The sequence below is a fragment of the Megachile rotundata genome, chromosome 10 (assembly GCF_050947335.1).
Source record: "Megachile rotundata isolate GNS110a chromosome 10, iyMegRotu1, whole genome shotgun sequence".
Classification (NCBI taxonomy): Eukaryota; Metazoa; Arthropoda; class Insecta; order Hymenoptera; family Megachilidae; genus Megachile; species Megachile rotundata.
The window spans coordinates 8473202-8500743 of NC_134992.1; the positions used below are offsets into that span (position 1 = coordinate 8473202).

General features: G+C 39.0%; 1 protein-coding gene across 3 annotated transcripts in view; it reads left to right on the plus strand.

Moving 5' to 3' along the window:
• Positions 1–16659: 16659 nt before the first annotated feature.
• The window catches only part of hth (Meis homeobox homothorax), a 565080-nt gene continuing 554197 nt past the window's right edge, over positions 16660–27542 (plus strand). For all 3 annotated transcript variants that reach the window (XM_012281928.2, XM_076536623.1, XM_012281931.2), the window contains exon 1: positions 16660–18317. In XM_012281928.2, the coding sequence (XP_012137318.1) occupies positions 18303–18317 (15 nt within the window). In that variant the 5' untranslated portion in view covers positions 16660–18302. The remainder of the gene's footprint in view (positions 18318–27542) is intronic.

The following is a 27542-nucleotide window of genomic DNA, read 5'->3' on the forward strand; positions in this document are numbered from 1 at the left end:
AACAGGAATATTAATTTTTATCCACATTAATTTTTAGCTAGAATTCCTGTATGTATTTATGCCAATTTAAGTTCTGTTATCTATTTATTTATTCTTCTAATTACATTCTTAATTTTTAAATAAAGGTGTATTACATGTTTCACTTATATCGTGTAGTTCCACGTTCTCTGCACAGTTAAACACTGCAACCGAATAATTGCACTCAAAGGTATTTACATAATGCACGATACATTCACCAAAAATTAATCAGTACACTGCATTAAGCAGTGCAATAATACAATAGATTCGAACAGAAAATATATGAATGGCAATTATCGACATTGTCAGTGTCAAAAAAATTCAAAGCTTGATTGGCACGTCAGTCATGAAAATCACATTGTAGCAAAGGTGAAGTCCATCGATGCTCAGCTGATCGAATGAGCTTCAATTTAACCCTTCAACGACTTGTACTTGATTGTTATATAACCTCCTTGGAATATCACGTAATAGCATCATCAAAAGGGTCTTCCGATCGAGCGAACCTATATAGAATCGGTTCAAATGAAATTTTCAATGCGGAAAATTAAAGAGAACTCGTCTATAACGTCGCTGCTTTCTGGGGTTGAAACATTCTTCACAAAGGAACAACACAAACTTGAGACAATTAAAAATTCTTTCTTAATTGTGCTTCTTTGAAATTTGCCAATTTTTTGAAGTTTGACAAAGTATAGTAACACGTTCTTCAGAAAATGGTTCATTGAATATATTCTTTATTTTGAATCCCTTGAAAATTTTGCAATAGATATTAACAAAAATTCAATTACAGTTGGCTGTAATATGTTTACACAATGTAATGTGTGCTCAAAATGTTAAAACTTTGCAATCGATAATAGATATTCAATTACAGTCTTGTTCGTAATATATTTGTAACAATGTCCTATGTGCACATATGTCGTATGTGAACATACATTCTATGTCTATATGTCACATATAATAATGTCATGTGTCCTCAAAATGTTAAAACATTGCAATCGATAATAGAAATTCAATTATAGTCTTGTCCGTAATATATTTGTAACAATGTCCTATGTAAACGTATGTCCTATGTGAACATACGTCGTATGTGAATGTACGTCCTCCCCATATGTGTCTATATGTCACATATCACAATGTCATGTGTCCTCAAAATGTTAAAACTTTGCAATCCATAATAGAAATTCAATTATAGTCTTGTCCGTAATACAATTTGTAACAATGTCCTATGTGAACGTATGTCCTATATGAACATACGTCGTATGTGAACATATGTCCTATGTCTATATGTCACATATTACAATGTCATGTGTCCTCAAAATGTTAAAACTTTGCAATCGAGAATAGAAATTCAATTATAGTCTTGTCCGTAATATATTTGTAACAATGTCCTATGTAAACGTATGTCCTATATGAACATACGTCGTATGTGAACATATGTCCTATGTCTATATGTCACATATCACAATGTCATGTGTCCTCAAACCATTAAAACTTTGCAATATTAACAGAAATTATTTTCCATTCAATTGCAGTGTCATCCGTAATATGTAGACGCAATAAAAAAGATGGCGGAAGGGTTAATTAGAGTGGATCGTGCAACCCCTTCTTCCGAGAGATCTCACGCCTACGAATCGCATCAAAACAGAATAGTTGGGTCTAACGAGTCCCGAATTCCTCGATCGAGGATCAAGCGACTATTCGGTGGCGATGGAACTCGGCGAATTCCACGGAGGGACGAGGAATTCCGTCGCGAGTTGCGTTCCGACGAGAGGAGGACATCGAGCAAAGGACGAGGGCAGAAATCCTCCAACGAAATTCCACTGTGACTAAACCCCCGTGGATGACTGGCAGGCCGGCTGCATACGGGATGCAACCGAGGGTTGGGGTCGTCTCGGTATCGCCGTCGGAACATCTCTCCGCGTCCTTTGCCCCCCTACTTCCAGAATATTCCAAGACCGAGGGGAACCAACGGAGAAAGAAAGCCGGAGATGATGCATCGCGACCGTGATCGGATAACCGACTTTCGGGACCAAAATTGTTGAGGTTAATTCGGACGGATATTTTCTTAGAGTTGGAAAATCAGGATTTTTGTGATGGAGAATGGTATGTGGGTATTAGGTTTTGCGTTCGGGGTATTTGGGGAGGGCTTTGTGGAGAATGTATTAGGGCAATGAGGATTTTGTGGAGAAATTGTTAAATATTCTCTATTCAAAGTTTCTCAATCCAAAAATTGTCAAATATGAATATTACTCAAGTTTAAGTTTTGTTATTCAAGTTGACTGAATTCTAAATTGGAAACATACTCTTTCGTAGGCTAAAAATACCAAAAAGTTATGCAAACTTCCTAAATCACAATACCGAGTCATCGAATTCTAGTTGGAAATGAAATTTGAATTTAAGTTGAAAACAATTAACTTCCTCAAATAGTAATTTCCACTATTCAAATTTTCCAAATAGTGAAATTGTCAAATATTCAAATATCTCATTACAAGAAATGACCAAATACTTAAATTTCCCTAATACCAGTTTTTATTACTGTAATTTTACAAACTCTAAAATTGCTAAACACTTAAATTTTTTTAAACTCTAAGATTATCACAATTCCATTATTGCCAAATACTCAAAATTCTCAAATGTCAATTTTCATTATTTACATTTCTCAAATAGTCAAATTTCTCAAATTTCTCAAATTCCCCAAATTCCCCAAATTCCCCAAATTTCTCAAATTTTCCAAATTCTCCAAATTCTTCAAATTTTCCAAATTCTCCAAATTTCCCAAATTCTCCAAATTTCCTAAATTTCCCAAATTCCCCAAATTCTAATATTACTAATCCCCCAAAGTTTCCAAATTCCACAATGACCAACTTCCCAAATTTCCCGAATTCCCCAAATTCCCCAAATTTCCCGAATTCCCCAAATTCCCCAAATTTCTCAAATTTCCAAAATTCTCCAAATTCTAATATTACTAATCCTCAAAGTTCCTAAATTCCACCATTACCAACTCCCCAAATTTCCTAAATTTCCCAAATTCCCCAAATTTCTCTAATTTCTCAAATTCCTCAAATTCCCCAAATTCCCCAAATTCCCCAAATTCCCCAATTTCCCAAAATTTCCCAAATTCTAATATTACTAATCCCCCAAAGTTTCCAAATTCCACAATGACCAACTCTCCAAATTTCCCAAATTCCCCAATTTCCCGATTCCCTAAATCCTATTACCACTTCTCTAAATTCCCCAATTTCTCAACTCCCTAAATTCCCCAAATCCTATTACCATCTCTCAAAATTCCCCAAATTCCCGAATTTCCCAATTCCCTAAATCCTATTACCTTTCTAAATTCCCCAATTTCTCAATTCCCCAAATTCCCCAAATCCTAGAATCACCAAACGCGAAAATTTCCTGCGCACCCAGCCACCAAAATCCCCGAACCCTTTGTCGTAATAATGAATAAGCAAAACGAGAAATAAAAGTCAGGGTGCAGACAGACGTAAAGCGTGGATGGTCCAGGCATTACGGTCAATTATTTGCAGGGTAGAGAAATAGAAAAAAAAAGAGAGAGAGAGAGAAAAGCCGAGTCGATTCGATCTATCGATAGGATCTTGTGGAAGGCACGTCTGGCGATAGATGCGCGCACGTCGTTCGTAAGGGCGGGCTTAATGGGGCGCGGATATGTGTTCGTAGGGGTGTCGCATTCACGTCGAGTGATCGATCACGGGTTATCCGCCCTTAGTCTGTTATAATACGCCACCCCGTATACCTACGACCCCGTACCGAACCTCGAGTTCCACGTTGACGACGAGACGACGATCAATTTCTGAAAGGCATCAGTCACGGTGCACCGGGTCACCGTGTTTACCATGAATAAAATTTGTACCGACCGTCAACAACCATCGTCACTTTCTTGCTAAATCATTGTACACGAGATACGTGCGTCGCAAGTCTAATTACGCTCTGCTGTTGAATCTTCAAGTTTTAAGTTGGATTTTTTTTAATGTTGGATTTATGGACGTTCGATGGACACTTATATTAGGGGTACCGAAAAGTAATCAAAGTTTCTTCGATTTTAAAAGTTTTTTTATGAAAAATCGTAGGACTTTTTTTTAAGAAGGGAACAATTACCTTTACGCTAGCAAAAAGCGTTGGAAAATGATGGAAATTATTTTGTTGGTTTAAGATTTCTTTAATAAATAAATATTTTTCGCCAGCAAACAAAATTTTCATTACTTTTCGATACCCCTAATATTTGAACTGAAGTAGGAAAATAAATTGGATGATATGTGAACATCATCCCCATGATGACATGTGAACATCATGATACGTGAACATCATTTTTTAATAACATAAAAAATTTTTAGCTTGACGAAAGTTGACTTACATTTTTACAATTTTTTAATAAGTTCTGTCATTTGAAATAAGAGATATGGTCCGCCATTTTGGGTTACGTAAAACTAGTGTCAAATGCTGTCTACACAGTTTATCTTAGATTTGTGAACTTTGAAATGAAGAGATTCAAATTTGAAGATTATTCTTGAAATTTTAACGATTCTGAAATTTGAACACTAACTCATACATTTAAACACATACGTTCAAACAATCACATATGTTCAAAAACTAAAAAATTTAGAGGTTCTGAAATATAAAAATTTTTAAATTATTTCTAATCTGAGACTAATAGAAATTGAAATATTATCAAATTTCAGTATTGCAAGGTTTAAAAGTTTAGAATTTAGTAAGGCAAAAAATTAAAAAGATTTTGAACTCTTCTAAATTTGAGAGACTTTGTGGATAACTTTAGAGGTGAGAACCGTAGGAAACAGCGGGAAGCTGAAAGTAATATAAAGAAACTAGAATAGAACAATGAAGGGTAATAATATTTCTTTTTTCATCAACTAGGAAACTAAACGCTTCCGTGTAACCCGATCCTTTGGAAACAGACGGAGGAACTGTTGGCTAATATCTATATGTATCATCGCGAACAAGGTGCGAACAGCGTGGTGGTATCTGTTAGGATACACGCAATTGACGTCTACGTCTAAAAAAAACAATCGTCTTACCGCGGTATCTTATCGCTTCGACAGAGAAAAAGCGAATGAAAGACGAAAAAAAACATGATACTGCGGCTTGAGAGTTGAAGCAGAAAAAGCTACTACTTCCTGGAATCGGTTCGGTAAAGAAATGGCAATGCCAGTAATGGTGTCTGGGTGTAAGAAGAAAAAATTCTTGAATGAATACGTTGGGAGGATCAATGAAATGTAGTGTTGATATGGTTGACTTTTTTGTAACAAAATTACCCTCAAGCATAAAATACTAAAATCTCAAGAATTTCATACTTTCAATTTTTTAGAATATTAAAATCCAAGGTTGTTGGTTTGAAGATATAAGATTTTCAAATTACAAAATATTAAAAGTATCTAATTTGTAAAGTATCAGAATTCTAGAATTTCAATTTAAGGAAATGTTAAAAGATGAAATTTTTAAAGTATTAAAATTTTAAATAACCAAAAAGTCACAGGACTTCAAAATCACTGAAACCCAAAGATTTAAAATCCCTAAGGACGAGATATCTAAAAACCCGAGAATCCAAGAACCCAAGAATTCAAGGACCCAAGAACCCAAGAACCCAAGAACCCAAGAACCCAAGAACACAAGAACCCAAGAACCCAAGAGCCCAAGAACCCAAGAACCCAAGATCCCAAGAACCCAAGAACCCAAGATCCCAAGAACCCAAAAACCCAAAACCCAAGAACCCAGGAATGTAATAACCCAAAAACCCAAGAATCAAGAACCCACGATTCCATGAACTCAAGAAACCGAGAACCCAAAAACCGAAGAACCCAGGAACCCAAAATTCCAAAATCCAAAAATCCAACTGTCCAAGCTTGTAAAATCCTAAAATTTTCAAAACCCAACTTTCAAAATCCCAAAATTTCAGAAAATCCAAAAACCCAACTTCCAAAATCCCAAAATTCCAAGAAATCCAATTACCCAACTTTCAGAATCGTAAAATTCCCGAAACTCAAAAACCCAACTTCCAAAATCCCAAAATTCCCAAACTCCAACTTCCAAAATCCCGAAATTCCCAAAACCTAAAAACCCAATTTTCAGAATCCCAAAATTCCAAAATCCCAACTTGAAAATTCCAGACCCAAAATTCCAAAAAATCCACACTCCCAACTTCCCAAAATCCCAAAATTTCAAAAAACCCATCTTTCAAAATCCCAAAATTCCAAAAAGAAACAAAAACCTGCAGTCTCAATATCTGAATCTCTCAAAATTCTAAAGTCGCAAACTCCCAAAATTTCCTCAAACTTATCCTCTGAAACCTCCACAATTTACCAAAAACCCGAAGAGAACCCAATCCCGTAACCTACATCTAATATCATTTTTCCCCAATTCCTGAATTTCTGCCGCACAGCGCTCTTTCGTTCCTCTCGGTCTCCAAACGTTGCTTACGTACACCACGGTGTATGGTGAATTCGTGGGTGTTTGTTTACTAAACAGAGGTTTTTTCTCACGAGCGGCGGTCCCGGTTACACGGTGCCGCGAACCCCATGAGTACACGGTACTCCGCTAAAAACCATAAACACACACCGTAGTACTCGACGTAGCGTTCCGAGCGAAGAGTTTAGGAAAAGAGAGCCGGGAATTCGGTAATTCGAGAAGCATAATCGGATCAGTGTCGCGTTTCGCGAGCCTGACAAATCACGGCCAGGACTCCTTCGAATCCTCCTGGCCTCGTTACAGGGGATCAGCTGTTTTTATCCCCCCTCTTTCTGTACACACGCGAACGGGAAAATTGCTCTAACGACGTGCCTTGCGTTCTTATCGACCGATTCGATAATTAACGGAGACTGTAAATAGTTGCTTCACTGTATTGAGCTTTTCTCAAAAATACTGTTTTTCATTTTTGTTGCAGGTTGTGCAAATTTATATTGCCGGATGTACGGATGTATGTTGTGGAACGTTTAGGGCCATATAGCGAGAGTCACCTTATGACTGCCACGCAGCAGTTCTATTAGCAGGAAATTCTATTAGTGTTTCTAACTCTTTTATTTCTAATAACTCTCAGCAACTGTTTCTACAATACTTTTGTTATTCGTAGTTTCAAATAATTAATACAAATATTTGCGATTAGGTTAGTGGAAGAATTTTTAATGACACAGATTCGTATGGGAATTTATTAGTCATCATAGCAGTCAAATTAAAAAAAAATGTATGTTAATTCAAAAAATAAGTCTTTCATGTGTACTATTCAAGGGTGTTAACTCTCACTATATGGCCACATACGTACCTATACACTCACTACCTCGGTCATTTCCTCGAAACGAAAGGAGAAGACTTGCACGCGCAATTAATTGCTAACAATTAGTATTTCTCGATCGCACAGCACCGTCGATAGCAATGCAATGGGAATGTACCGTACATTCGTTCCCTCGGCGGTTCAATTGAGTGTTTTGCACCGTGCATTCGCGATGGGAATTATGTATGGCAGATTAGGAATGAAAGGGACTGTTGTGTTTGGTGTAGAAACATTTTATTGACGAGACGTTCTTAAGAGGCGCCAGTATTGAAGCACATTGTCGAGTGCCGTGTTGATTAACTCGAGTATCGTAACTCTAATTAAGATACCACGTTTCTGTATCTGTTGCTATGGTAAATACCACAGAAAATGTAATTTTACTACTTATACTGTCAATCAATATCATCTTATACTATACAATCAAAAAGTATTGCTGTATCCAAAAAGTATTACTGTGTACAATTAAAACAGGTTTCGTTTTCAAGATGGCGTCGAAAATATTTCTTCGACAAATTAAAAAATTAAAACTTTAAGGACTTTGATAAAACTATCTTTATATACCTTTGTTCAAATGTGATGAAAATGTACATAATTAATATGTGTCAATATCTGTAAGTGTAGTAGTTTAATACGTAAATAAAAAAATGAAGTGTAATACGTCCAGAAGCAACATGGCCGCCATTACGCGTCAGCGCACAAAATGGCGGCGAAGTTTCGATTCAATTTCACGAAATCGTGAATACGTACGTGTTTATTTTTTTCTAGTATGGAAAATTCTTGATAAATAGATACTCCAGTTTTATTGCAATTATCGTAAAGTTACTCGTTTCTCCAGCGACGATCCAGTAAACGCTAAAGCATGCGCTTACATAATTTCTCCGCGGCAACCAGTTTTCTAACCTTCAAATGAACAAAATTGAATAATCCCCGTTGAACCGGCAATCGAAAGCAAATTCTTGCGTAATTGCTACATTACCCAACGTTTTCGAACGCAAGACGTTATAATTATCGAGGACCAATCAGATTTCGCGTCGATGTTAAATTACGTATCGTTCCATGGAACTTTCATTCGATCGAGATAAAGCGTGGTGCGATTCATCATCGCTCCAGCGGACCGGATCAGCGAGTATCCGCTTCGATTCCTCGCGAATTAACCGGAGCTGTCGATCTTCGGACTCGAAGAAACTCGCGGTTTCGAGACGATTCTCCATCCGCCGGCAAACGGCCAAAACTCGTCCCGTTGAAAGGACGACCTCTCTCGATTCCCGGCTAAATCGATCGAACGAAACCGAGACGAATCTCGCGGACGAAGGACAGCGGAGAAAAGAACGAGAGAGAACTTCGTTGCTTCGAGGTTTATCCGATAATCTGAACGAGCCGGCGAACCTACCGAGATCGGCCAAATGAATTACAACCCTTTAAAGACTCGAGATTAACCCCTCCTGTGCCGCGTTTCGATTTACCCGTTCCAACTGTTTTTTTATTACTCTCGAATTGTTCACCGAGCTTAATACGATACAAAGAGGTGTGCACGGGATTATATCGTGTTGTATATTGAGATTTGAGAGAAGACGCTGCTCGATGAAGCGTCGGGTTAATTTATATTTATACTTTTCAATTTGCACGTAATAAAAATTCAGTATCTTGTGCGACTCGACAAGATACGATGGGAGTAAGAGATCGGATGGTGGGAATAAAATATTGGTCGAGTTGTTGAGTACTTGATGACTGAATGCGGTTCTTAGTTTGACGGAGAATGTGTGGGATATTTACTACGGAGGAATATTCAATATGTGTTTATTATCTTGGGGATATAAGGATTTGGGTATATAGGCTTTTGGGGATATAGGGATTTGTGGATGTAGGGATTTGGGAATATAGGGATTTTGACACGTGGGAATTTGGGGATATAGGGATTTTGACATATGAGAATTTGGGTATATAGGGATTTTGACATGTGGGAATTTGGGGATATAGGGATTCTGACACGTGGGAATTTGGGTATATTTGACATATGGGAATTTGGGTATATAGAGATTTTGACATATGGAAATTTGGGGATATAAGGATTTTGACACGTGGGTATTTGGGGATATAGAGATTTGGGTATGTAAGGATTTAGGGATGCAAGGATATGGGGATATTGGGATTTGGGGATATAGGGATTCGGTGAAGTAGAGATACGGTGATATACATAGAGATTCACACATAGAAATTTGTGGGTACTGAAATTTGGAGATTTAGAGATTTAGGGGTGTAGAGATCTAAACGTCCAGATATTTGAAGATCTTGGAATTTGGTAATTACAAAAATTTGATAAATTGTGGAATTGAGTAATTAAAAATTCCAAATCTTGAAAATTCAAAAATCAAAAAATTTCCAATCTCGAAAATTCAAGGATCGAAAAATTCTAAACCTTGAAAATTCAAAAATCAAAAAATTCCAGACCTTGAAAATTCAAAAATCAAACAACCCTAAAACTTGAAAATTCAAAAATCAAACAACCCTAAACCTTGAAATATCAAAAATCAAACAACCTTAAACCCTGAAAATTAAAAAATCAAGCAACCCTAAACCTTGAAATATCAAAAATCCAACAACCCTAAACCTTGAAAATTCAAAAATCCAACAACCCTGAACCTTGAAAATTCAAAAATCCAACAACCCTAAACCTTGAAAATTCAAAAATCAAACAACCCTATACCTTGAAAATTCAAAAATCAAACCTCGATGAATTTTGACAATTCAAAAATCAAACAAACCTTGACAATTTAAAAATGCACCCCATAAACTTGAAAATGAAAAAATAGGTAAAGTACCTAAAAATTGTGGTACCCTAGTTAACGAAAGTCAACGCAAACGGTGGTACCAAAACAGTATCGCGAGAAAGGAATAATTGGGATACACTGTGTACACGTTTCGTCGACGGCTTAACGGTATAGACATTGACATTGTTATACCTCGGGGCACAATGGAGAAGACAGCAGGGGTGTTTCGCAGAATTACGTAGGGACAGTGGACGGGTTAGGTCGCGTAGCCTATTGTATCAACGCCTCGTAGCTGCTTTGTAACCGGTGTAGCGTTCGAAAATGCCTTTCTTCGTAATACGAGACGATTTCCATGAGGTCTATGTTATGTAACTATGAACTCGAACAGGGAGACATCTTCTGGAAACTTTTTATCAACGGTCGAATGCGAAATTGTCAATGAAACATTTCGCTGTCAGACTTCTCTAATTTTTGTACTGTAGTCGATAAGAAAGCTTGACTTTCGTGAGAATTATTTGTTAAATATTTTATATCTACTTATTTACTGATTTTCTGTAAATGCATTTTGTGCATACATTCTTGTAAATTTAAGTACCGTTCGTTATAAATTTTTGATGTAATCGACTGTGATGTAATGCAGCACTGATTTTGTACTGAAATATTTATAATATTATGTGCTAGTCATTAGTGTAATCATTGTACTATCTTTACTACCATTTTTTACTTGCAACGTATTTTATGGTCTCATAAAAATTAATTGCGTGTATTTGATAACGTAATTACTTCATACGGTGCTTCATACGTGTCATACGTGTTACATACGTGTCATAAAATACAATACATTTTATAAAAACCTGATTAAAACTGTCCTTTATTTTCCGTTCTTCATCAATTTTTACACTCTTAAAATACAATCTAAAAAGACGTATACAAAATTATATGCATGAGGAAAACACAAGACCCTTCATAAACACAGTTAGTTCCTTATCCTAAACCTATCGCAAAACAAGTAAAGTAACTTTCATGAAAACAACAAAGTAATACTTAAACATTCTTGAAAGATAATTACTACATGCACAAGGTCCTCGATAATATGTCGAACTCGTAAATGCAGAAAACTTGTCATTATTAGCTACCGATATTAACCCATGAGCTGGCGCGTGAGGGGCTGACGCTGTTTAGAACCGCGGCTACGATTGGTCAGAATAGAAAAATGGACGCCTCGCACGCATTTTTGGCGGTATTCGAGTAAGCTTCGCTTTGACTAAACACAAGAACAGTCAGAAAATTGAAGAGTGAACTAGTGTCACTTGCGTTCAGCAATTCTTATTATTTTTATTTTTCGAAATGTAACTGAAAGTATTCAAGGTGGCATGGCTTCCTTTGAGTCACGTGTTAACATCTTATCGTTAAGAGATTGAATGCAACACATTGATTGGCAATGTGACAACATTCAGCTAATATTTCAGTGCATAATAGAGAACGGTATTCGAAATAATTTGAAAGACTAGATCTGATCGGAGTGTTTGAACGGCACGGTCAGGTAACGATGAAAATCGCACGGTCACCGAGCGGATCTCTCACTGGAAGCACCATTTATCCGGTTAATTCGTAGGTGTTCCGGACATTGTCGGGGCTTTACCTGGCACGGGACACTTCGAGCCTGTTATTTCGCAATAAATCACCACCGCGAGATGGAAGCTAGCTTGTCGATAGTAACGAGGGATTCTCCCCAGACCGAATCGGCCCCTCTCGGAGTAAACAGCCACGAGCCATTAAACTCCGCGTAATACCCGAAGATGATCGATTCTTACGTAACGCAGAGCCCGTGTGTCTTCTACTTTGCCAACAGAACGGATATGCTATATAACCGACGATGCCTAAACCTTGATTAAATTTCCTGCCGTAAAATCTCGCCGATACGAAGGATCTTAAAATGTCGCCTTTACCATCTATCAATTTATACCAATTACTGATGCATTTATGGTAAATGATTTGAGGTTAGGTTAAAATACAAGTGTGGTTACTATAAGATTGTGTAGTAATTTATATATCAAATATCGTCGCCTTGTATATCAACGTTGCTATTACTACACGCTGTATATCCACACGTTCCATTACTACACGTTGTATATCGACGCGTTCTATTGCTACACGCTGCATATCAACGCGTAGTATATTGTTACGTTGGTTATCGGCGCATTCCTATTGCCACGCGTTGCATATCGACGCGTTCTATTACTGCACGTTGCATATCGGCGCGTTGTATATCGTCGAATTGGATATCGATGCATTGCTACTGTGACGCGTTGCATATCGACGCGTTCAATTGCTACACGTTGCTTATCGAGGTGTTGTATGTCGTCACGCTGGTTATCGGTGCATCGCTATTGCCACGCGTTGCATATCGACGCGTTGTATATCGTCACGTTGGATATCGACGCATTGCTATTGCCACGCGTTGTATATCGACGCGTTTGATTGGTACACGTTGCATATCGACGCGCTGTATATCGTCACGCTGGTTATCGGTGCATCGCTATTGCCACGCGCTGCGTATCGACGCGTTCTATTGCTGCACGTTGCATATCGGCGCGTTGTATATCGTCACGTTGGATATCGACGCATTGCTATTGCCACGCGTTGCATATCGACGCGTTCAATTGCTACACGTTGCTTATCAGGGTGTTGTATGTCGTTACGCTGGTTATGGGCGCATTGCTATTGCCACGCGTTGCATATCGACGCGTTGTATATCATCACGTTGGATATCGACGCATTGCTATTGCCACGCGTTGTATACGACGCGTTTGATTGGTACACGTTGCATATCGACGCACTGTATATCGTCACGCTGGTTATCGATGCATCGTTATTGCCACACGCTGCATATCGACGCGTTCTATTTCTGCACGGTGCATATCGGCGCGTTGTATATCGTCACATTGGTTATCGGCGCATTCCTATTGCTACATGTTGCATATCGGCGCGTTGTATATCGTCACGCTGGTTATCGGTGCGTTGCGATTACTACATGTTGCATATTGGCGCGTTCTATTGCTATACGTTGCTTATTGACGCGTTGTATATCGTCATGCTGGTTATGGGCGCATTACTATTGCCACGCATTGTAGATCGACGCGTTCTATTGCTATACGTTGCATATCGGCGCGTTGTATATCATCCCGTTGGTTATCGGTACGTTGCTATTGGTACACGTTGCATATTGAGGCGTTGTTACTACTACTCATTGTACTCTAGCTTCTTATATGTACACTGACGCGTTGCATTTCGTCGCATATTGAGGTGTTGTATCCCAAAGTGTTGCTATTGCGGCGTATACCCACACATCGTTGAATATCGTCACATATATCATAAAGTATTGCTCTGTATATCGTATCACACCGTCGCATCGTTAAACCTACATGCGGTATAGCAAAGCATTGACCACTACGCGTAATATAACAATGCGTTGTACCTCTGAATAGCACATGGTTATTATATCGAGAGGCACATTATAATGGTACCATTTAGTCACCTATTATAAAGAACATTCAAACATTTATTTAAGAAAGTAAAATTAAACGAAGTCATGAAGCCTGGTCACTTTCCCGCGCAGTCCAATCGAAGAAAGCGAATATAACGCATATCAAAAGAATGTCGAGTGCAATATAAAAAGCGCCACATTTTTCGTCGAAACTCGGTGGCCCGGTTTCGCAGCGTCGCGTCGGTTTATCAATGCCACGAACGATCTTCGCTTCGTTAAAACGTAATCGCGTTCAATTATCCGTGCAAAGTGTCGGGCCGTTTGGGTCGGATAATCGAGGTCGCAGTAATTTGAATAAACCACCGCGAAAAATCCAACGATGCGTATCACGGCTAAAAACGAACCGTTCAACGAGCCCGAGCTTTCGTCGCGTACGGGGCGGAAAAATATTTTCATCGGGTGATTTTCCATGCTTCGGACTTCGGCGACAGGAAACAAGAATGTGAGAAAAAAGAGAGAAGCGAGCCGAAAGCGGGAGAAGCGTGTCGAGGATTAAGCGTAAAATCAGCCGCAGTCTGGGCCCATCCTTTAATCCGACCGAATATTAACCAGATTCACGTTCGCGGTTCTCGTCCTTCCATATTTCGCCGGTGACGGCATCCTTCGGCCCACGGTGAACGGCTATCGCGATGAAAAGAAAAGGAGCGGATGAAAAAAGGAAATGAAATGGAGGGACACGTATTGAACGGGACATTGTAATTATCTGGAGGATGAAGGATCTCTTTGCGATTGAAATATTTTTATTTTACTCCAGAATTTAGTGCTCAAATTCAATTCCAGTGTATAACTATTATTTTAATGTTAGAGCTGGTTTTATGTTCTATTTAAATTTTATCTTACACATTGCAATTTATATTTAATTGCAAAAGAGATACATGGGAAGATATAATAAAACTGTTGTATTTCATCGACGGTAAGGTGTGAACATCTTAACTGATTGTATCTATATACCCGTATTGGATCAATGACTCTATGAGCAAATTACTGCATCAAGTGCAATGTACATAATTTTCAAAATATCACACTAAATTACTTAATGTTTGTTACAACGTATTATTACAGCGCCCTCAACATATTACAAGGAGGGTACAATAAAAAATAAGCATGGAGGCTTATTAGCCAATATAACAATTAAAATAGATCTTAACTCGTTGTCAGAAACGTCTCAGGTCCCACCATTCGAGTGCACGTCGAATGGCGAGATTATGCGAATTCGAAGGGACGCGTACACGCGCCACAGTGGCAACGCGAGGAGGGTTGGCGAGTTTCGGAGGCGGGGGTGGAAACGCGAAGCGGGATGAGAGAGAGTCATAAAATCGAGCGAAGTGAACGCCACGAGGGAGACACTGAGTGATGTCGGTGACAGCCGCCTCCCTGCCCTCCTCCGCCCTCCTCCGCCTCCTCCTGTCGCTATTACTCACCCAACGCCGAATACCATTCAAAGTTCGAAACCGCACGTTCGCGACCCAATTCCTGCCCGGAGTCAGCTGTTCGTTCGGTTCATTCAAAGTTCGATCGACCGACGCCGGCTGGCCGTTCTGTGGCCATACACGAATTAATAACGATGCGATAAAAAAAGAATCCTCGAAATATTCAGAAACGTCTTTCACTGACTTTACATCGTTCAGAGCAATGCACTTAGGATACGCTCTGGATTTTCCTGCTGGACCTCTGATTATCACAAGCGTGTTTTCCAGAAGAAGAAATGTATGAATTAATAGGAAAATAGTTCGCATCAGTACTGTTCCTCGAAGAGCCCCCGGCGCAGGCAGATATCGAGACTCCCCCACGTACTATCTAACGAACTACACATTGGGAGGTCGTACTATCGTGTTATTATGTATGTACGATTCTAGGATTAATATGTGGTCAGCGCAAGAAGGGTTGCAGTCCATTTAATAATACTACTGTACTTTTCTCGAAGCCGTCAACGCTTGGAACGCGAACGGACCGCCCGACGGCCGGCGTTGGCCTCCGCTTGTCATTTGTCAGGATCATCGTCTTCGTTATTTAAGACATCGAGCAATCGCAACGAATTCCTTGCCAAGAACCGTGTCACGTTACCCAGGTTACCTCGTGCCCCGAGATTCTACTATTTTTGACGCGATCCTACTCCTTGCCAGAGTGGCCAGAGAAATTTCAACAGTTTCAGGTACTCGAGAATCTGTAGGTGGCATTGACGTAGACCTTTGCCGTCACTGTTTCATGATCGATGCAATTCTATAGCGGTGATCAAATTAGAGCTAGATAAAATTCACAGAAATGACCTTTCTATACTTATACGTTCTTCATCATGTTTTGTAATTTAAAGGAAGTTCACATATGCTCATAAATTGTTTACAACATAAATTGTTTACGTTTGTAGTGCCAGTAGGTCAAGAGCAGTAAGAAATGGCAAATTAATATAATTTTCATGGTACACACTTTGCAGCTATTTTCGCATGTCACCATGACAGACATACGAATTTGAGCGGTAAGATTGTACGAGGCTACACTCGCGACAATGTTCACTCTCGAAATAGGCAACCCTTGAGTCACTCGAATCGGTTGTCATAGTTAGAAGCATAACATCGAAATCATAGACAAATGCATAATCGTAGCCACGTTTCGGCAAGGGTGTCGAGGGTGTGAAAAGATATCGGAGCACTGTTCGAAGCGGGACATCACGTTCGCACCTCGCGCAAGAGAGCCGGTCATCGTTATCACTTGTATCACGATCGCGCGAGACGAAAGTGGTCAAAGAGGCGCAACGCTTCTGAAACACGAATCGGACATGTTGGTAGCGGATAAACGGAGAAACGTATAATTCCCTGGCTGGTCGTGGTCTCGTCGGTCGGCGTCGTCGTCATGATCGTCCGTCGGCGGTCTCGTTGGTAGTGGTGTAGCGATGGCGGAGAATCCCGTGGTTCGCGATTCCGCCGTGACGGCGCTGCGGTCCGGTGTAGCGGTGGTGGGGATGTGGGCGGTACCAGGGGGCGCATTGGCCGCGCTCGGTAGGCGTGGCTGCGCGCCTCCCACTCCTTGGTGTAGCGCGGCGCTGATTGACAGTTGGCGAACGACTGCGGACGGCGCAGGATCTAAAACCGCGCTAGGCGCTGCTCTCCACGCTCGCTCGGTCCGCTCTTCTCTTACCCGTGGATATACTACCGGTGCTTTTTCGTGGGGGAAGAACTCGAAACACGCATATTCCCGTGGCTGGTGCCTTTGCCCGGCGGCCCGCGCGCAACATATACCTACACCAACCAACAACCTTCCACCTTCTGTCCGCCGGAGTTACGACGAGTGGCACACGCAGCAGTAGTTACGATTTAGGGAGGAGGGTCGCCCGCCGTCTCGCGGACAGTTCTCTCTCTGGCGCGTCTCCTCTTCTCTCTCCTCTCTGCGTGACCGGTGTCGGTTCGTTCGTTCGTTCAGTAATCGCCGCGAGGAGGAACGCGCTTCTTCTTCCGCGACTCCGGTACGATCGCGCGCCCTTTCGCATCCCGAGATATCAGTTTTCGACGCGGACGCCCGGTGTGTGCCCCCTGTTATCCGTGGCCACGGTGAGATCTATCGGCGCGGGACCAATCCCCGAGGAATCGGTCGCGGCAACGTCGCCTCGCCGTCGCTCGACTTTACGCTCGTGTTCGGCGCGCTGTCGCGACGATCAACGCGCTACTTTTTTCGGCCCAGCGAAAAGCTGCTCGTCCACCCCGGTACTCTGATCGGTTTTGCGCGCGTCAACGGTGTTTCGCGCGTCGTCCGTCCAGGTGCTCCGTTTCGTTCCACTTAAAACTCGAAGGATGCAAGCGTGTCTCGGTTTCGTCAGTGACATACGTTCAGGTGTTTGTTATCTGTGAAACAACAGTGCGAGTCAGCCGCGTTCACCGACGGCGAAACAGGAAGTCGAGTGGACACGGAGCCAACAATCGTGTAACGTGGTGATTTTTTTTCTCCGCGACGGTGGAGATTCCGGTTTTCGGTGCAAGTTCTCGCGTATCCGCGTTCGCGCGCTCCACCAAGAGGGTAGTTTTCGTCGGTTCGCGAGGGAAGAGACCACGCGCTGGACGAGAAGAGGTCAAGGAATCGCGAGCAGGATAATGTCGCGTTACTGACGAGCCACAGGGACCTAGCCAACCTCTTTGGCCGTCTGGTCGGAACTTCCGGCGGTGTGACCGCGACGATGAGGAAGCACGTGTGTCCGGCCGTAGCCGTGGTCCTGTTGCAACGTTCGAGCACGCGTGCCGAGCACTGCTGACGCTCGGTCGCTTCGATTTCACGCCGTCACAGAGTCTCGTCGCCGGTCGACTCGGATCCGGGGATCGTCGGGAAGCATCCATCCGACTCGAGCCACGTTTTCCCGGTCCTGTTACAACTTTAAACTCACACCGTCGGCTGCGACCGCCTGCAACCGCGAACCTTTACAAACTCGACCACCCCGAACTTTCGATCGTCCGACGGCTCGGTACTTCGATCGGTCTGTGTAACCTCCCGCTATTCTACGAGTCTATAGTGCGACGAACCGGGATATACGGGCTAAACCGATCGCCGCGATAAGGCGAATCGACAAGTGAGGAAACCACTGTGAAAGCGGTGTGTGTGAAGTGTTCGAGGTTACTTGCTTATACTGTGGGAAAATACAGCCGCTACGGTGGCTCAGCACGCAGAGTTCCCCGGCGCGGCCAGGGCGTTCATGGCACAGCCAAGGGTACGTCGATACACTTATGATTTTTACGTATTTTTATCAACGTTAGAATAGAGTGTTTACGTGCCGGCAACGTGCTTGTTCTTGAGAATTATGCGGTTACAGTGTTACATTGTGAAGCTCGTATAAGAGTGTCGACTGTGAATAGCATTCACTTGCTCCGAAATTTGCTCCGAAATTGTTAGATTCGAGTGATGGGTTTCTGTGGATCGCGTGCGTTAGGAATTCTTAGTGCAAACGTGGTTCAAAACCTTGTCGAATATTATTAATATAAACGAATCGTTAACATCCCTATTCGAATCTACATCGATACAAAATTTTTGTACCAATGTTTCGAATGATGTTGTCAGATTTTTCTGTACATTATTAAAAGCTATGAACACTTTGAATCTTGCATTAGTGGAATATTTTGTGGATAGCGTGGTCGTTAAAAATATTTTTGTATTAGTGTTGGAAATTCTGTGATCTGTCACAAAGTTCCTCCTCTCGAGTATTACTGTCAACACTAACATTATCATTCATATGAAACACTAATATTATCATTGATATTTTTCTATTGAATGTTCATTATAGTTGCAATGATAAAAAATTTGTTCGAAACTTATCAGTGAACGTGTTAAAAATTTCTTTAGCAGTGTTTAAAATGATTCAAGGAATATCACTGTTGAAATTTCTCTGTCAGTTTCACATGTTAATTTTGTAAGGAACACAGTCGAGTTTGATACAAAATTTCTTTATTCAAAATTAGTGCCAACTGTGTATCAATTTTATTAGTGCTCGAAACTAATTTTAATGTTTCGAATAGCATTGTGAGTTAATAAAATTCGTCAGACGTGGAAGTGATACGAAACTTAATTCTGTGAGAGACTCGTAAAAAATTTACCTCGATGCACAAAATTTCCGGGTTTCGATTATTCCCACAAAATCAACATTACACAAAAATTCATAGTCTAAAAAAAAGCAGTGCAAAGTTAACACAGTGACCACCTAAAAATCCCACCAAAAAAAACCTTGAAATTCCAAAAAATAAACCACCGCTAAAATTCGAAAATAATCGGCGAACAAAAATGAAAAGTGCTCATGTGCGTACAATGTGTCTGACCGCGTATGTCACTAGCCACTGCGGCAATCAACGTATTAAGTGGCCGTAACGCTTGAAGGGTTAATTTTGCGTCCAATGATAGTGAAATCTATGAATAATTTCATAACAGTGAGCTAATAGTCCCGGTGCACTTGACAGTTCGTGTCCGTCGCATGGGTCGAAACACTTCGGTCGTTTGATAAAAAGCTATCAAATTTTTCTATCGATCAGATAGGTGTTCTCGGTGGTTCTTGGTAGCGAAGGTGCGAGAGTGTAACGGGATCCGAACCGGTAGCTCGAGTTAAATCGAGTTCGAAACCGTCGACAAGGAGCCCTCGAGTGTTTCGAGGTGTCGCACGAGTCTTTCGGTTCGCTAGATTCGTACCCTCGAACTTTGTTTGTTGGTTTTCTTACGATTCGATAGCTTCATTGTAAGACACAGCTTTATAGCTTGATTCATCTGTAAAAATTTGTGCTGAAAGGAATTCGCAAGAATTGTCTTCAAGACAAGAAATGTTCGAAGTCTCATATTCGCTCTTTCACTTTGAAGAGGGTTGCAAAGTTTCCCTCATCCTTTGCCTTTGTCAGAGTTGCCTTCCAGTTTAGAGTTAGTTACAAGTTTAGACTTAGTTTTGGTACAAATTTTTTGTCTTCCAAAATTTTCTCTTCTAAACGAAATTTTAGGAACATCTGAATTTTCATCTCTATGAAATTTTGCACTCGAAGGGATTGATTCGATTGAAAATTGTTTGAACGGCTCTACTACTCTTTCGAGAAGTTTAACTGATTAATAGAGAACGATGGAGTCTTACAACGCGTAAATTTGCTCGAGTCGCTTAAAATTATAATTCGAAGTAATAATTTGAAAATTCACGCGTTTGTACGCAGTAATAGGGTTGTCCGCGCTCTGTCTTGGACAAGATACAAAATGCAAGGTGTTAATGTGTCAAAATTTATCTTGCAAAATAGTCACAGACCTGTTTTATACGTTCATCTTTCGAGATACTAGTTGGTATGAATAATTAAAACTTTCTTTCTTTCTTTTCGAGTGAATTTATTTGCAACCCTGACGTATCACAGAACTACTGTTCTTCATCTTTTAATTATAAATGAAAAATATAAGAAGACGTGGTTTTAAAATATGATAAAAATTAGTGTGGTTAAAATTCATTGTATAAACTTCTGTGATATGTGAAAAAATCATATATGAGTAAATCAAAATGAAATTTTTAAATGTTTGAAACGTTCAAAATTTTTATTTTCAAATGTAGTGTGAATTCAAACATTTCGCTCCAAAATTGAACATTTTTAAAAGAGAAATGAACTCAAAATAAAATTGAATTGAAAATAAATATGAACAGTCTATGGAACATTTTAATTTAGAATTAAAGACTTCAGAACCGATTTTCAAGTAGAAACATAGTATCGTTTAATGTTGCAATATTAATGAACGTTTTACGTGACGTAAAAAATGTTTGCCATAATGTCGAAACAGCAAAAAAGAGACAGAGTGCAAAGTTTCCTTTTCATTAGATAAAAAGGCAATAAAAATAAAAATGCTGGAAAGGCGCCGAAGAAAATGTCGAAAAAAATGAGCGATTTTCGTTGAAACAGAGTATATTTTCGCGCGAGGGAATGGATCCATTTGAAACTCGGAGAAACTTTCCTGCAACTGGACAACCCGAAATTATCATTTTACGTGAATATCGTGTTCGGCCCGATTGGCGTGCCATCGAGATGCACGAATCGAATCGATACTCGAGAGTGCAGCTCGCAGATACTGAGCGTTCGAGGAATTGATTACGATTCTTGTCGTCGACGGGGCGATTTTGTTCACGCAACGATCGCCACGATTCCAGGCCACCGGTTAGTCGAACGCAATTTCGATTTCCACTTGTGTGCGTTCGCCGTCTCGTAGGTAAATCGAGAATCGTACGGGAAAGCATTTTGACCCGTCGGACGTAAGACACGCTCGATCGAACAATTTTGGTTACTTTATTTCCTTCTCGATTTTCGTTACTTTAGTTCGTTCTCGATTTTATTGATGCCTTATTTCATTGGGTGTTTTATGATTCGGTCGCGAGTTTGTAACAGTTTTTGGTGGAAATACTTCAACACTTTCTATTGAAGTATATTTTGTAATCAACTGTAGATTTAGGGTAGATTTTGATTTAGGTAATTCATAAATGCATCCTTCTTTCTGTGAAACGAAAATGGAATTTTTTTAGTGAAAATTGGAAAATGAGTAGCAGAAATGATGATTTATTTATTAATAATAGATGTGACAATTTAAAAATTTATTTATAATAGTAATTTGATAAATTTGTTAATTTATAGTAGATGTGGTTTAATAAATTCGTCAGACGCAATTTAAAAATTGTATTAATTTATAATATATAATAGACATAATTTAATAGCGTGATAAATTTACAATAAACACAGTTTAAAATTTTATCAATTAATAATAGAAATAATTTAGTAACTTGATAAATTCATAATGAACACAATTAAAAATTTTATCAATTAATAATATACATAAGTTAATAACTTGATAAATTTACAATGAACACAATTTACAACTTCATCAATTAATAATAGAAATAATTTAATAACTTGATAAATTCACAATGAACATAATTAAAAAATTCATCAATTAACAATATACACAATTTAATAAACTGCTAAATTTACAATGAACGCAATCAAAAAATTAATAAATAGAATTTATAATATACCCAATTTAAAAATGTATCAATAGAAATACCTGAATAAATCGATCGATTTCATATAATTTGATTAAACGTGATATACTTAAAGCATGAAGTAATCGTAGATATTCTCGTAACACGAAAAGTGGAATTAAGTAAAAGTTTCAACACCTGCACTCGATAATCAAGTAAATTCGATCGCGAAAACTAAAAATCTCGAACGTGACACTCGACAGTAAAAATAAATCGTAGATTACTTACGAGTAGATAGAAGATCGTTTATGATCGAATTAATCAATCGAGCACTCGAGTCGTTGTCAAACCCTTGTATTTTACGTTTAATTGAACACGTACGAAAATAAACATGATATCGTTTACAAAACAGAGTTTTTACACGCGAGAGCTCGTGTTATCGTCCTTAACGAATATGAATGATGGAGTCTTCCGTTTACGACCATAATCGATCGACTACACAAACATTTATATCGACGAGAAAATTTTCGACGTACAAAAACAATGTTATTTTAAATTGCGAAGGAGTGACAGAAAAACCGTGTAAGAACGTCGTTTTTTCGATCGAGGAATCATGCAAATGGAGAATGCCATTGTAAAAGGGTTCGATCGGGTTTTTCTCGGATTCCAGGGACGTTCACGTTTTTATCGAACTCGACCAAGTGAAAACGGTATCGGTGTCGATAAAGAGCTTTACGAGATCGCCGATAAGCGTCGATCGCTCGCGTGCCGGCCGATTTTCAAGTGACGGAACGCACCTCTTGTTCCGGAGCGATCTACCGACGGCATTCTGTCGATCTTTCGATCCAACTTTCTTCATCTGTCATGTGTTGTCAAGTTTTTCCACAATAATTAGTGACATTTACTCGAGGCAATTTTTATCTTCCATCTTTACTCTTGGCACGATTTTTATTGCAGTCATTTTCGAATCGATTGTAACCTTTTTTCATAGACGCTATTTTTGGTCGAGATTTTGGGGCAATTGGTTTTTAATCGATGTGATTTTTGTGTCAACAATTTTTGGATTTAGTGCGATTGTTTTTAGAACGCAATATTTTTGAACCGATGCTCTTTTTATTGCAATATTTGAAACGATACTATTTTTATTGCAATATTTGATCTGAGGCAAAGTTTGTTGCGAGCGGTTTTAAATCGATGCAATTTTTATTGCAATTATATTCGACCTGATGCAAGTTTTAGTACAACTCTTTTTAAATTGATGCAATTTTTAGTGCAGTTGTATTTGACCTGATGCAAGTTTTAGTGCAACTGTTTTTAAGTTGATGCAAGTTTTATTGTGATAGTTTAACACGGTGCAGTTTGTATGTGTTCAATTTTTAAATCGATGCTCTTTTTATTACCATCTTTTTTAAATCGATGCACTTTTTATTGCCATCATTTTTAAATCGATGCTACTTTTATTCAAATAATTTTTGAAGTTTGGAATTTTAATTATTTTTGAATTGCATAAATCATTTTTATGCAATTATTATTTGCGTCGTCAACTTGTGAAATATCTAGATAATATTCAATGTTAATATTAAAAAAATTTTTTATAAAAAGAAATAGAATTCAATAATACCATAATTCAATAATATCATAATTAAAAAATAATCGACATCTGAATTTTTAATCGAATTGATTTGCATCGTCAAAATTATATGTTGTGCGTTAAACAATAAAAATTATTCAATATAAGTGAAATTTCAAATGTGCACACTGACAAGGTGACAATGTACGTTTTATCGCCAGATATCTTTCTATTTTATAATTGAAATTGTCGAGACCATTGTCTGCGTGCACTTTATGGAACATCATTGTGAAAATTATTATTTTCAGCTCCGACTCATTTTTCTTGTACAAAAAACGTTATTGTGTATTCTCCGGTAAATTAGTGTTCAGTGACCGAGAGTGCTTATTCGCAGTGCTAATCAAATCTAATCAGATCGTGAGTGATAAAAATCGTAATTTCTTTTTTAGAAACTTTGGTCTAAAACTATTACGAAAGCAATAATTGAAAATTTCGATAAAGTAATTTTATTTTAATTTATTTAGTACTCTTCGTTAAACAGAAGATTCTAATCATTTATCGAGTTCTAACTTGATAAAATATTTTGCAACGTGTGAAGTTGGTTTACAGAATAACTTTAAAAATTAATTTCGATAAAATTTCTCACTCTTACTCTCCGCTAAATAAATTTGAAGTTGCAATAAAATATTTTGCAACAAAATGAAGTTGCAAAATAAAGTTTACAGAATAAATAATTTAAAAAAATACACAATTCTCCCGCCATCCCAGTGTAGTGCTAAAAAACTAATTTTAATTATTTTCTAAATACGAAAAATAAAGATCCCTCCAAGTGATTTCACCGAAACTTTTTTCCAATAATTTCGAAGTGTCAGATATTCGAATGACTCGAAATAAATTTTGTCAAACGATTCAATTCGTCGGTTAATTTCAATCATTCCGCGGAACGCGTTATTAAGGAACATGTGTTTCGCATCGCACGTGCAGCGCGTAAAATGAAGGACGTTACAAGTTAATATTCTAATATATAGAACTTTGTAGAAAATCGTACTGTCACGATTCGATAGCGTATTGTGATTTATCTGGCCTCTCCAAGGCATTTGAATAGAAATGACTTACGTGTCGAATGCGTAATTCGAGGCTCGATGCTAAATACAGACAATTTTATCTGAACGATTTTGCACAGATTGAATGCACGTCAAGTGTTACATTTATGTTACTCGATTGTTCAATTTAATTCTACCTTCCTTACATCTCCGGTTAATTAATTTCTTTATTTGCTTTGAAATTTCACGAAAATAATTATGAAGATATCTATATTAATTTGACAAATGATTTTGAAAAGTTAGCATTCTTCATAATCTAACGAATTACTGCAAAAAACTACTCCACAATAAAAATAGTATTATGATAGCCGATGAACACCTTGCAATAGACGCAACGTTTACCTTACGTTTCGTTACAATTTCCCGATAAATCATTCGATAAATCATTTGTTTGTAGGACATTTCATTGTATCGCTGTCGAAGTTTTTACGAAAACTTATTGCATAACGATAGATTCTTCGATCCCGCTGTTTTCGCTCGGTTTGTTTCTTTTCGTTATTCAACATCGGATCATACGTGTCCCCTCGAATCGTTTCCATGTTGGTCATCGTCCACTACAGACTTTAATTAAAACATAACTCACCACGTTACCTCTTGATACCCGTCAAACCGCGACCATGATCGATAACAGGAAAAAACTATCCAGTATTGGTCGCAGCAGCGAATGCTAGTTGTTTCAACACCATCGTTTCCAATCCGTTCGCGCAATCTATTTGTCTTTCGAGTCGCAACAATGATTTAAAACGGACCACCGAGTCCGTGATACATTGAACTCACAAATTTTCATTCATAAATTTCGTGCTTGGCTATCGTGGATAACGGGTTTGCGATATTATAATTATTGCGACGCAATTATTGAGCTTGCGATTGTTCTGTTTGTAGGTAACGCGATTAAGGAGCAATCGGTAATTGTAATTAGCGTCGATATGCGATGTATTCGTGTTACATTTTTTCTGGATGATTATATTTGGAATTAATATTTCTTTTATGGCACATGATTGGTATAAAGTTAGATTGAATATAATTCAGACAAAGTTCAGGTGTTTCGCGTTATACCGCCACGCGTTACGATGTCTCGCGCTATATCGCCACACGTTGTATTGCCACTCATTCAAGATTTCTCCGCGTTGTATTTACCACACGTTGTATTGTCACTCATTCAAGATTTCTTTGCGTTGTATTTACCACACGTTGTATTTTCCACGCGTTGAAATCCCTCGCGTTATATCGCCACGAGTAGTATTCTCCATGCGTTATATTGCCACGCGTTGTATCGCCACTTGTAGAAATTTCCTGCGCGTTGTATTTATCACAACTTGTATTTTCTACGCGTTGAATTCCTTCGCGTTATATCGCTATGAGTAGTATTCTCCATGCGTTATATTGCCACGCGTTGTATCACCACTTGTAGAAATTTCCTGCACGTCGTATTTACCACACGTTGTATTTACCGCGCGTTGTATTTTTAACGCGTTGCATTTTCTACGTGTTGAATTCCTTCGCGTTATATCGCCACGAGTAGTACTTTCCACGCGTTATATTGCCACGCGTTGTATCGCCACTTGTAGAAATTTCCTGCACGTTATATTTACCACGCGTTGTATTTTTAACGCGTTGCATTTTCTACGTGTTGAATTCCTTCGCGTTACATCGCCACGAGTAGTACTCTCCACGCATTATATTGTCACGTGTTGGATCGCTACTTGTAGAAATTTCCTGCACGTTGTATTTACCACGCGTTGTATTTTTAACGCGTTGCATTTTCTACGCGTGGAATTCCTTCGCGTTATATCGCCACGAGTAGTACTTTCCACGCGTTATATCGCCACTCATTGAAATTTTCTACGCATTCTATTTACCACGCGCTGTATCGCAAGTTGTGTCTTCTACACATTGACTTCCCTCGCGTTATATTGCCACTCTTTGAAATTTTTTGTGCGTTGTATTCACCGCTTGTTGTATCGCTGCAGATTGCATTTTCTATGCATTGAATTCGGGATATATCACCGTGAGTAATACTGTACACCTTCAACTTCCTCGTGTTATATTGCCATATCGCCATAGTACTCTTTACACAAATTTTAACGAAATAAGTTAAAATTGCGATTGCATTCTACGTTACATCTCGCGTTATATCGCATTATCAACATATTATTCTCCATAAAAAATACATCACCGTATTTCGCTTACCCTCCTCACACACCGTTACGCGTTATTTACCCACGCACTATATCACCACATACCACGTCTATTAATTTACCATAATTCATATGAGTACAAAAATAAATCGTAAAGGAAGAAAATAATACCTGCGTAAATATTATTAAAATTGTTTTACCGATCTTCGAACGAAAGACGAAGAAAGAAAACGAAGAGAAATACAGAAAGCATACGTGTAAAAGGTAGCCATCGTTCCGTGTACAAGCGGAAGCATACCGGGGAGGCTTCTGTGCGTTTAATTGCGCGAGTCCAGGCCAGCGTGGAAATAATAAGAGCCACGGATTGGTGCTTTTGGCCAAATAACACGGTGGTTCGACGGCAGCGTCTCAATCGGTGTTCACGAATGTCGATGCGCTCAATTTTACCGCTCAATTTTCCCGCGTCGCTCTCGCGAAATTGCTCCGCGTGTACTCTTTCGTGCATACGCGAATTTTACTAACCCTTTTACCGAATATTAACAATCCTGAACGAAACTTATTTCGTTAAAATTTGTGTAAACATGCTCTGTAAAAATAAAGTGCAATTCTGTAAAAAATCCACTGTGCTATGTTATCTGAATTATTCTCAAAGCAA